The sequence below is a fragment of the Ranitomeya imitator genome, chromosome 3 (assembly GCF_032444005.1).
Source record: "Ranitomeya imitator isolate aRanImi1 chromosome 3, aRanImi1.pri, whole genome shotgun sequence".
NCBI classification, from domain to species: Eukaryota; Metazoa; Chordata; class Amphibia; order Anura; family Dendrobatidae; genus Ranitomeya; species Ranitomeya imitator.
The window spans coordinates 612,610,468-612,623,116 of record NC_091284.1 but is presented as its reverse complement, the minus strand read 5'-3'; the positions used below and the strand labels follow the sequence as shown (position 1 = coordinate 612,623,116).

The window sequence follows — 12,649 nt, the reverse complement described above, 5'->3', positions numbered from 1 at the left end:
TGCGCCAGGGAAAATAATATATAAAAATCACAAAAGCCAAATTGGCAATACCCTCATCCCACAACGGAGCAGGAAGCTTTAAGAGATTTGGAGGCTCTGTTGGAGGAAAATGATGCCCCCACTGTCTATTTAATCAAAAAAATTTCCTCCGATCAGTACTTGCTCTGCCATTGAGATTTTTACCAAAATTGTCACATCTGAGATAGAAGCCCTCCCTAGGCCACCCACCTTGATGATTAACTTAAGGAAGAAAATGAGGCCATAATAAAAACTACAAGCCCTGACAGATGTAGTATATAGGGCAGCACAGTGTCGCAGTGGTTAGCACAGCAGCCTTGCAGCGCTGGAGTCCTGGGCTCAAATCCCACCAAGGATAACATCTGCAAGGAGTTTGTATGTTCTCTCCGTGTTTGAGTGGGTTTCCTCCGGGTACCCAAGTTTCTTCCCACATTCCAAAGACATACAGATAGGGAATTTTAGATTGTGAGCCCATCGGGGACAGCGATGATAATGTGTGCAAACTGTAAAGCGCTGCGGAATATGTTAGCGCTATATAAAAATAAAGATTATTATTTTATTATATAAACCGGCCGACAAGGGGGGAAATTTGGTAATTTGGCCAGTTAAATTATATGAGAAACAGGCCTATAAATTGTTAAATGCCCGAGGTGCTACAAAAAAATTACCTTATAATCCTCTCTTCAACTATTAGTCTGAACTCCTACATATTATTGAACAAGGTATTATCCCCCCCAAAAATGGTGGATTATGTTAGGAACCTTCACCCCAAATTACCCACACTATATCTGATTCCAAAACTACACAAAAATGCATTAGATCCCCCGGGAAGACCTATCATCTCGGGCAATGAGGGAAATTATCTCTAATTTCATTGACCCTATTTAAAACCTTTAGTGAGTACACTCCCTTCGTACATACAGGATACTACTGCTGCCCTACAAAGACTAAACCATCTATGTATGACTTGTACATCCGGCCCAGAAAAATCCAGGACAATTGGACGGACAGGTAAGATTTATCTCTACCTTCAATAGCCAATGGGAGGATCTGAAACAGGTTCTAAAAAAGCACTGGCATATTTTAATGATAGATCCAATCCGCCGCCAAATTGTCCCTTCATGTCCCTCCATGGTGGCAAAAAGGAGCAGGAATCTTAGGGACCTATTAGTACACCGCCACTATGATCCTTCACCAACTTTACAGAGCAAGCCGTTGCGAGATGGTTTTTTCCCATGTGGCCTATGTAAGGCCTGTGTAAATTTAAAAAAAAAAATCATACACTTTCCACAACTCGGATGGATCAAAATCCCATACTATCAGGAAACATCTTACATGTTCATCTAACGGTGTGATTTACCACGCAACATGCCCATGTACCGGTAATTTGATTTATATTGGCCTCACAACACGTGAGTTAAAAATCCACGTGAGGGAACATATTGGGGACATTGAAAAGTCTAAGACTGTGGATGATCTTTCACTCCTGAAAACCCTACCACGTCATTTCAAAAGCCACTATGAATCCAACTTGGGGGTCTTACCTTTATGGGCATAAACCAAATGGTTTTAGGCATACGGGGGGGGGGGGGGGAGGGAGGGCCACTTGAATAAAAGCCTAGCCCAACAGGAGGGCTGGTGGCTCTATCGGCTGAATACAATTACTCCCTACGGTCTTAACGAAAGTCTCGGTTTCGCTTCTTTCTTGTAGTTTTGTATCCTTTGGTCTAGGTTTTAAGGTATATTTTTCTCTTTCGTATTTTAATTGTTTTTATTTGTTTGACCTTGTGTACTTAAGTTTAGGTGCCATTTGCTAACCGAAACCTTTTCCACTGCTCTCTTTAGTTATGATGTCCACTTACAAATGTAAGGTATTTTTTATAAGGATACAGGCAGCCTTTTCTACTTTTGCACTTCTTGGCATATAATATTATTTTTAGTCGCTTATTTCATCCTGGTTGGTTGATCCATCCCCCACCTACAAACCCCCTTTTTCCTGATCTCTAACATTGGTGACTCATATTGTATATTATGCCCTTTTAGTACCACTGGTGTAGTACAGGCATCTGGGTTCTTTGCTGTTTTTCCTCCCCATCTATTTTGGAGGTACAGTTTATATGAAAAAGTTTGGGCACCCCTATTAATCTTAATCTACTATATAAAGCTGAATGTGTGTGTGTATGTCCGGGATTCGCATCTGCACCGTCGCAGCTACAGCCACAAAATTTTGCACAGTCACACGTCTGGACCCCGAGAGCGTCATAGGCTATATTGTGAGGCGAAATTTTAACCCCGCGCTTTCCAATTCACCAAACAATTTTGCCCCTATCTACATAATGGGGAAAAGTGAAAGGAAAAGTGTTGGAGGCAAATTGACAGCTGCCAGATGTGAACAAGGGGGACTTAAAGAGTGAGAGCGATGGCGCCAAAGAGTATATACCGTACAGTTGCTAAGGTGGGACCCCGACATGGGATACTCACCACACACGGGGATATGAACACACACACAAAATGCGCCACACACTACCACGTGCTTGAACACATATACTACCCTCAGCACACATTTCACCACACATACACCAACCTCGCCACATAAAAGTCGAAACACAAAAGTCGCCGCTCAAAACTCACCACGCGCAAAACTCACATGCAAAAAATAGGCTCACGCAAAACTCGCCACAAGTGCAAAACTCACCTCATGGAAAACTCGCCACACGCAAAACTTGCACATGCGGAAAAATTGCCACATGCACAAAATTTGCAGCACATGCAAAAGTTACCTCACACAAAACTTGCACATACTCAAAAGGCACCAGACATAAAACTCACCACACGCAAAACTCGCCAGGCGCAAAACTTGCTGCACACAACTTGTTACACTAACCTGTCACAAGCAACTCGACACACAAAAAGTTGCTACACGCATGTTGCCACACAACTCATCTCACAAAAGTCGCTACATGCATGTCGCCACACACAACTCAACACACACAACTTGACAGACGAAACTCGCCCTAAAACACACACAAGTCTGGTATTAGCCTTCAAAAATAAAAATCTGATTAATAAGCAGACAAACTACAAGAGCAACAAATGTACCATATAGGAAATACGGCAGCTGTCAGTCACATGACCTGTCTATTATGTGTATGTGTGAGCTAATATATACTGCCAGGGGGAGGGCTTCCTGTTGGCTGGGGATTTATCAGGCTGCCAATTTATCTTACAAATACTGAGGTAAAAATACTGAGCAAATAACGTGTTAACGAGGTCTAATACAGAAGATCACACAGGTATATACTATATACAGGGGAGATGACACACAGATATATACTATATACAGGAGAGATGACACACAGGTATATACTATATAAAGGAGGAGATGACAAACAGGTACATACTATATACAGGAGGAGATGACATACAGGTATATACTACATACAGGAGGAGATGACACACAGGTATATACTATATACAGGAGCAGATTACCTACAGGTATATACTATATACAGAGGAGATTACATACAGGTATATACTATATATAGAAGATGACATACAGGTATATACTATATACAGGAGGAGATGACACACAGATATATACTATATACAGGGGAGATGACACACAGGTATATACTATATACAGGAGGAGATGACATACAGGTATATACTATATATAGGAGGAGATGACATACAAGTATATACTATATATAGAAGGAGATGACATACAGGTATATACTATATATAGGAGATGACATACAGGTATATACTATATACAGGGGAGATGACATACAGGTATATACTATATACAGGAGATGACATACAGGTGTATACTATATATAAGGGAGATGACAAACATGTATATACTGAGGTGAAAATGAAAAGGTGTGAGTGCAAAATGAGAGGAGTGAGGGAAAATAGTGTAGTGATCGGAAAATGACAGATGTGAGGTCGAAATGACAAGTGTTAGGCGGGAATGAGAGGAGTGAGGGAGAAAATGAGAGGTGTGAGGGAGAAAATGAGAGGTGTGAGGGAGAAAATGAGAGGTGTGAGGGAGAAAATGAGGTGTGAGGGAGAAAATGAGGTGTGAGGGAGAAAATTAGAGGCGTGAGGGGAAAAATAAGAGAAGTGACATGCTATAACTAACCACAGATATTTACTATGCCCAGGCAACGCCGGGCTCTTCAGCTAGTGTTTTATAAAAATTGTTTTTTTTTCAACAGCTATTTTCAGTTTCATATATCTAATAACTGTTGGACACAGTAATGTTTCTGCCTTGAAATGAGGTTTATTGTACTAACAGAAAATGTGTAATCTGAATTCAAACAAAATTTGACAGGTGCATAAGTATGGGCACCCTTATCATTTTCTTGTTTTAAATACGCCTACCTACTTTTTACTGACTTAGAAAACCAAAAAAAGTGCTTTAGTAACCTCATTGAGCTTTGAACTTCATAGCCAGGTGTATGCAATCATGAGAAAAGCTACTTAAAGTGGCTACTTGCAAGTTGTTCTCCTGTTTGAATCTCCTCTGAAGAGTGGCATCATGGGCTCCTCAAAACAACTGTCTAATGATCTGAAAACAAAGATTATTCAACATAGTTGTTCAGGGGAAGGATACAAAAAGCTGTCTCAGAGATTTAACCTGTCAATTTCCACTGTGAGGAACATAGTAAGGAAATGGAAGAACACGGGTACAGTTCTTGTTAAGGCCAGAAGTGGCAGGCCAAGAAAAACATCAGAAAGGCAGAGACGAAGAATGGTGAGATCTGTCAAGGACAATCCTCAGACCACCTCCAGAGAGCTGCAGCATCAACTTGCTGCAGATGGTGTCACTGTGCATCGGTCAACTATACAACGCACTTTGCACAAGGAGAAGCTGTATGGGAGAGTGATCCGAAAGAAGCCGTTTCTGCAAGCACGCCACAAACAGTCGGCTGAGGTATGCAAAAGCACATTTGGAGAAGCCAATTTCTTTTTGGAAGAAGGTCCTGTGGACTGATGAAACCAAGATTGAGTTGTTTGGTCATACAAAAAGGCGTTATGCATGGCGGCCAAAAAACACAGCATTCCAAGAAAAACACTTGCTACCCAAAGTAAAATTTGGTGGAGGTTCCATCATGCTTTGGGGCTGTGTGGCCAATGCCGGTACCGGGAATCTTGTTAGAGTTGAGGGACGCATGGATTCCTCTCAGCAGATTCTTGACAATAATGTTCATGAATCAGTGACAAAGTTGAAGTTACGCAGGGGATGGATCTTTCAGCAAGACAATGATCTAAAACACCGCTCCAAATCTACTCAGGCATTCATGCAGAGGAACAATTACACTGTTCTGGAATGGCCATCCCAGTCCCCAGACCTGAATATCATTGAACATCTGTGGGATCATTTGAAGAGGGCTGTCCATGCTCGGCGACCATCAAACTTAACTGAACTGGAATTGTTTTGTAAAGAGCAATGGTCAAAAATACCTTCATCCAGGATCCAGGAACTCATTAAAAGCTACAGGAAGCGACTAGAGACGGTTATTTTTGCAAAAGGAGGATCTACTAAATATTAATGTCACTTTTCTGGTGGGGTGCCCATACTTATGCACCTGTCAAATTTTGTTTGAATGCAGATTGCACATTTTCTGTTAGTACAATAAACCTCATTTCAAGGCAGAAACATTACTGTGTCAACAGATAATAGATATATGAAACTGAAATAGCTGTTGCAAAAAAAACAATTTTTATAAAACATTAAGCTTAAGATTAATAGGGGTGCCCAAACTTTTTCATATAACTGTAATTCACCTCCCCCTGTCTATTTTAAATAGTTAAGTGTTTACAGTTTATCTTGTTTTCAATAAAGTTATTTCTCTTAACATTCTCCTTTTGTCACTTCTTTACTGGTATGGTATATATTCTCATATCAGTGTAGTGAGTATCTAAATGTATTGAAGTGCTCTTGGTTAGCCTATATCTAAGGACTATGGGAATCTCAGATTAACCCCTTCAAGACGCAGCCGGGCACAAGAGGGCATTCTTTGCGTCTGGAGGAGAGAAGGTTTTTCCACCAACATAGAAGAGGATTCTTTACTGTTAGAGCAGTGAGAATCTGGAATTGCTTGCCTGAGGAGGTGGTGATGGCGAACTCAGTCGAGGGGTTCAAGAGAGGCCTGGATGTCTTCCTGGAGCAGAACAATATTGTATCATACAATTATTAGGTTCTGTAGAAGGACGTAGATCTGGGGATTTATTATGATGGAATACAGGCTGAACTGGATGGACAAATGTCTTTTTTCGGCCTTACTAACTATGTTACTATGTTGTTTGATCCCCTCCTTCCCAGAGCCATAACTTTTTTTTTTTTTTCCGTCAATTTGGCCATATGAGGGCTTATTTTTTGCGGGACGAGTTGTACTTTTGAACGACATCATTGGTTTTACTATGACTTGTACTAGAAAGCGGGAAACAAAATTCCAAGTGTGGTGAAATTGCAAAAAAAAAAGTGCAATCCCACACTTTTTGCTACGTTTACTAAATGCTAAAACTGACCTGCCATTATGATTCATCTAAGCGGTAAAAAAAAAATTCCAAACTTTGCTAAAAAAAAAAAAAATTTGCTCTATTTTCCAATACCCATAGCATTTCCATTTTTCGGGATCTGGGGTCAGGTGAGGGCTTATTTTTTGTGTGCCATGCTGCCGTTTTTAATTATACGCAGATACGTCCTTTTGATCACCCGTTATTGCATTTTAATGCAATGTTGCAGCGACCAAAAAAATGTAATTCTGGTGTTTTGAATTTTTTTTTTTCTCGCTACGTTGTTTAGCGATCAGGTTGATCCTTTTTTTTTTTTTTTAATTGATCGGGCTTTTCTGAACGCAGCAATACCAAATATGTGTAGGTTTGATGGGTTTTTTTTTTTGTTTTTTGCTTGGGGCAAAAGGGGGTGATTTAAACTTTTTTTTTTTTTTTTTTTCCCCTTTATTTAAAACCTAGGTATCTTTTTTTAAACTTTTGCCGTGCTTCAATAGCCTCCATGGCTAGAAGCTGGCATAGCCTGATCGGCTCTGCTACATAGCAGCGATCATCAGATCGCTCTTATGTAGCTGAATTACAGGCTTGCTAGGAGCACGACCACAGGGTGGCGCTCACAGCATGCTGGCATCAACAACCATAGAGGTCTCAAGGAGACCTCAGGTTGTCATGCCGACGCATTGCTGACCCCCGATCATGTGACGGGGGTCAGCGATGCGTGCATTTCCGGCCCGATAGCCGGAAGTGGTAGTTAAATGCCGCTGTTGGCGTTTGATAGCGGCGGGTGGATCTCGATTCCACCCGCCGCTATTGCACGCACATGTGAGCTGTACAAAACAGCTGACTTGTCCCGGCTTTGATGTGTGCTCAGCGCCGGATCCCGCATCAAAGCGGGGAGACACGACATGCGCAGTACTAGTACGGCGCATGTCGTGAAGGGGTTAAATAGCAATAACCGACTGACATATTCCCATTAATAAAACTGGAACATTTTTAGTCCGTCTGTAAACTATAAGTTGTTGAAGGGAATATAATGAGGTGTTTGTGCTACTTTGCCGTTTTTGTTGTGTTAAAAAAAAAAAAAAAATTTGTTAGATGTTATTTATTTATTTATTTTTTTTTACCCCTTTTGGTATTTTTCAAAGGCGGTGAAAAGATGATGAAGCACATCGTGGTCTGGCAGCCTTTCTATAAATTACCACAGATGTTGGTGGAAATAACAACACAAATTTACACCTGCAATTCAAGTTCTGCCGCACGGACAGAAAACCCTGCACCAAAATTTCATGCGTGTCTTATAAATTCAGTGCATCTTACTCCCCCATATTTCGGCTTTCCACTGGTGTTTGACCCGTGAAACATAAAGCACAGGAGAGGATATGTAGATTTGTATGGTCCTGGTAGCTGCGGATCAGGCCAGTTTTTGTCTCCATTGGGCAGACCTGATTATGATGTCTGAATTACAAATTATTCCTGTAATTATTCAGGGATAACATTTTCTTACTCTTCACATGTTGGCAAGTAACTATCCTATTTTTGCATGAAAAATTAAATTCCTGAATAAAGCAATCTGCAGTATACTGACTGACCACTGTGTGGTGCTGTTCACTTACAGATGTCCTGTAACCACCCATCCAGTCTGTGGTGCTGCACATGACACAACTGACACAGAACCGCCATGTGATTTCAGAAAACCGTGTTACACATGGAAATAAGAAGCTTTGTAACAAATCTTTTCAGAAAAATCTGCTTCTTTCACTCTAAAATAATGGGTAATATCTGTAAACTCTGAATTTGAGTGAAGCCAGATTTTCCCATTGGTGCTTTTGAATGTCTGAGGAGAAGGCAGCAGGGAGCAGGCAGACATTCTGCTGCAAGTTTCCTCCTCCATATCCTCCTCCATAGAGCTTTATGAGCACTAACTCTAATGACCTATCTCTGCATTTTCTCAAGATGGATTTTACCTGTGAACTGAGAATTGTAAGAATGAAATACTAGTTTAAGAGAAGAAATATGTGGAATTATCTGCTAAGATGTATTACACATATTCTTAATTTCATGTGTACTATTGATTTATGGAGAGAGAAAAAAAATAAAGTGGAGGCTACTCTTTAATCAAGGTTGACAATCAAAATCCACGTTGTTTTCCCTTATGTTTTGGAGTTCAAGGCCTTGGTCACACTTGCGAGTGTGATGCGAGAAACTCACATGAGTCTGTGGCATCAATCACCAGCACATTTGATCTGTTATTAAAGGAAAGACTGATTGCTCTTTGTGTAATATTGATCTCTATATTTTTGCAGTTTCTCAAGCAGTTGGGTGTTGGCACGAGCTGGCAGTTTGTAGATGTCTATGGACTTGACCCCGAGCTTCTCAGCCTGGTCCCGCGTCCTGTCTGCGCTCTGCTGCTTCTCTTCCCCGTTACAGAAAAGGTACGTTTCTTCTGCTCATTAGGGATACACTATGGCGCCGTGTCCATGGGAGATGGAGAAACCCCATTCCTGTGCCTCTGTCATATCTTCACGTGTGCAAGAATGGATGTATTTCATTTGGCCGTATTCCCAGTTTGACCTATATGGCTTTGAAACCATAGACTGACGTAACTTGTGAGAAGGGGCATTTCTAGAAATCCTCTACTAGTGATGAGTGAACGTGCTGGGATAAGGTGTTATCTTTGCATGCTCCTGTGCTAACCGAGTGTTCTCTGCGTGCTCGAATAATATGTTGGCATTAACGCGGCTCCATGTCTCATGGCTGTTCCACAGTCGCAACGCATGCAGAGATTGCCGGTTTGTTAGGAAATCCATGCATGTGTCGTGGCTGTTGAACAACCACAAGACATGCAGCCGCAGGGACTCAACATATTTTTTGACCATCTGAAGTCACTCGCTTAGCACCAGGGCATGCTCAGATAACACCATATCCAAACATGGTTGCTCATCACTAATCTCTACTACTGTTGTCTGGAAAATCACTATTTTAATTGACACTGGTGTCACCAAGCATCTGAGCGTTTGTCGTTTTTTGTTTTTTTTTCTTGCATCAACTGCTCTAATGTTGCCTGGAGCTTGGGCATTTTAAGTTTAATGTCATTATTATGTCCACCTAAGGGAAATTTAAGGTCCCTTTCATAATGGAGCAGAAGAAATTCCGATCTTTTGTAGAGAAATTACTTGCAATAAGGGCTTTCCTGTTGCTGAACTTTTCCGTGTTAAATGTAACTGTTCTAACCAGCGGGCAGTTTCACAGGTGATCACAACACCAGGACCCCCAATGGATGTTCTCCAGAGCCAAAGACAAAGTTGGCTCCAGATTTAGTATCTGTTTAAAAAATAAAATGAAAATGATCATATACCCTGTAGTAGGTAAATCACAATAGTACATGTAAATAACATAGGGTACTTAAGGTACCGTCACACTAGACGATATCGCTAGCGATCCGTGACGTTGCAGCGTCCTCGCTAGCGATATCGTCCAGTGTGACAGGCAGCAGCGATCAGGCCCCTGCTGTGCTGTCGCTGGTCGGGGAAGAAAGTCCAGAACTTTATTTGGTTGCTGGACTCCCCGCAGACATCGCTGAATCGGCGTGTGTGACGCCGATTCAGCGATGTCTTCACTGGTAACCAGGGTAAACATCGGGTAACTAAGCGCAGGGCCGCGCTTAGTAACCCGATGTTTACCCTGGTTACCATCCTAAAAGTAAAAAAAACAAACACTACATACTTACCTACAGCCGTCTGTCCTCCAGCGCTGTGCTCTGCACTCCTCCTGTACTGGCTGTGAGCGTCGGTCAGCCGGAAAGCAGAGCGGTGACGTCACCGCTCTGCTTTCCGGCCGCTGTGCTCACACAGACAGTACAGGAGGAGTGCAGAGCACAGTGCTGGAGGACAGACGGCTGTAGGTAAGTATGTAGTGTTTGTTTTTTTTTACTTTTAGGATGGTAACCAGGGTAAACATCGGGTTACTAAGTGCGGCCCTGCGCTTAGTTACCCGATGTTTACCCTGGTTACCGGCATCGTTGGTCGCTGGAGAGCGGTCTGTGTGACAGCTCTCCAGCGACCAAACAGCGACGCTGCAGCGATCCGGATCGTTGTCGGTATCGCTGCAGCGTCGCTAAGTGTGACGGTACCTTTAGTTAACACTATTTTGATCAAAAAAGCTTTAAAAGCCATCCCACCATGCCAAGGTGTGTCCTATCTCTAGTATTAAAATATCTAGTCAACGGACCTCAATGTAGATAAGGGCTGAACAATGGCCAAAATAAAATCTCATCAGCTTCCCAGTTAGTCTTCTCCATATAAATTGCTCATATTTGCACAATTATCAGTGATAAAACATGGAAACACTCATTAGACTCAGAAGTGAAATATGATGACATGAAAGCTCCAGCGATGGGACCAACCTTATCGCGGGGCCTGTACAGGGTCGAGCCTAGCTACATTACTAGCACTGCTATCGGGGGCACAATACAGCTGTGCGTCCGCCTAGTGTCCATGTTGCACCAGATCTTCTGAATCTTGTTACTCAGTCTATATCAGATAAAAAGTGACCTTACAATATGGTGTGTGATTTATTTACCACCGGCATCTTATGCCAGACAATGTTTACTCTGCATAACTCCCAATTAGCCGACACTTATTAAACACAGCGCAAATAGTATATCTACAGTTTAGTTACATTTTACCCAGACACATGCGTCCGACGTAAGCACCTTAAAATGTCAAGCCATTGATCAGGTCATGAATCCATCCTGGGGCGGAGCCCTGTAGAGCAAACCTTTAAGTAGAGCATTATTGGATGTTCATATTAAAAACGTGCTACCCTGATGGGTTAAATAGCAGGAATGAATCCTGAATTCTTAGGGTACCATTGCTTAACCCAAACTGGGAAGAAAAAAAACAATTTTCACATCCTTTTTCCAATCCCACTTCCACTGGTTGGCCACTATTTATTATTGAGGGCCTTGCTGTGGATGTGATCCCAGGCACCCACAATGATCGGCTGTTACCGGCCACTAGAATACATAATACAGCAGCCACGGCTACTATAATTTTGGCGGAGTTGTAGTGTTCTGGCAGCGTCCGAGAAAACCCGGCTGCCGTCGGTCTGTTAGCAGGTGATCGACATAGGTGTCGGATGTTGCACCCCCACCAGGACCGGAGGGTATGTATGTGTTATACAGACTCCCGGGCAGAGCCTGTCCAGTGGGCGCAGATGTGTTATGCAGACTCCCGGGCAGAGCCTGTCCACTGGGTGCAGATGTGTTATGGAGACTCCCGGGCAGAGCCTGTCCAGTGGGTGCAGATGTGTTATGGAGACTCCCGGGCAGTGCCTGTCCAGTGGGTGCAGATGTGTTATGGAGACTCCCGGGCAGTGCCTGTCCAGTGGGTGCAGATGTGTTATACAGACTCCCGGGCAGAGCCTGTCCAGTGGGTGCAGATGTGTTATACAGACTCCCGGGCAGAGCCTGTCCAGTGGGTGCAGATGTGTTATACAGACTCCCGGGCAGAGCCTGTCCAGTGGGTGCAGATGTGTTATACAGACTCCCGGGCAGAGCCTGTCCAGTGGGTGCAGATGTGTTATACAGACTCCCGGGCAGAGCCTGTCCAGTGGGTGCAGATGTGTTATACAGACTCCCGGGCAGAGCCTGTCCAGTGGGTGCAGATGTGTTATACAGACTCCCGGGCAGAGCCTGTCCAGTGGGTGCAGATGTGTTATACAGACTCCCGGGCAGAGCCTGTCCAGTGGGCGCAGATGTGTTATGCAGACTCCCGGGCAGAGCCTGTCCAGTGGGCGCAGATGTGTTATGCAGACTCCCGGGCAGAGCCTCTCCAGTGGGCGCAGATGCGCTATGCAGACTCCCGGGCAGAGCCTGTCCAGTGGGCGCAGATGTGTTATGCAGACTCCCGGGCAGAGCCTGTCCAGTGGGTGCAGATGTGTTATGGAGACTCCCGGGCAGTGCCTGTCCAGTGGGTGCAGATGTGTTATGGAGACTCCCGGGCAGTGCCTGTCCAGTGGGTGCAGATGTGTTATGGAGACTCCCGGGCAGTGCCTGTCCAGTGGGTGCAGATGTGTTATACAGACTCCCGGGCAGAGCCTGTCCAGTGGG

At 43.4% G+C, this 12,649-nt stretch overlaps 1 protein-coding gene across 2 annotated transcripts in view; it reads left to right on the top strand.

Annotated features, from left to right (window-relative positions):
* The window catches only part of UCHL3 (ubiquitin C-terminal hydrolase L3), a 116,121-nt gene that overhangs the window by 18,318 nt on the left and 85,154 nt on the right, over positions 1-12,649 (top strand). For both annotated transcript variants that reach the window (XM_069758126.1, XM_069758125.1), the window contains one exon: positions 8,844-8,972. In XM_069758126.1, coding sequence (XP_069614227.1) covers positions 8,844-8,972 — 129 coding nt within the window. The remainder of the gene's footprint in view (positions 1-8,843; positions 8,973-12,649) is intronic.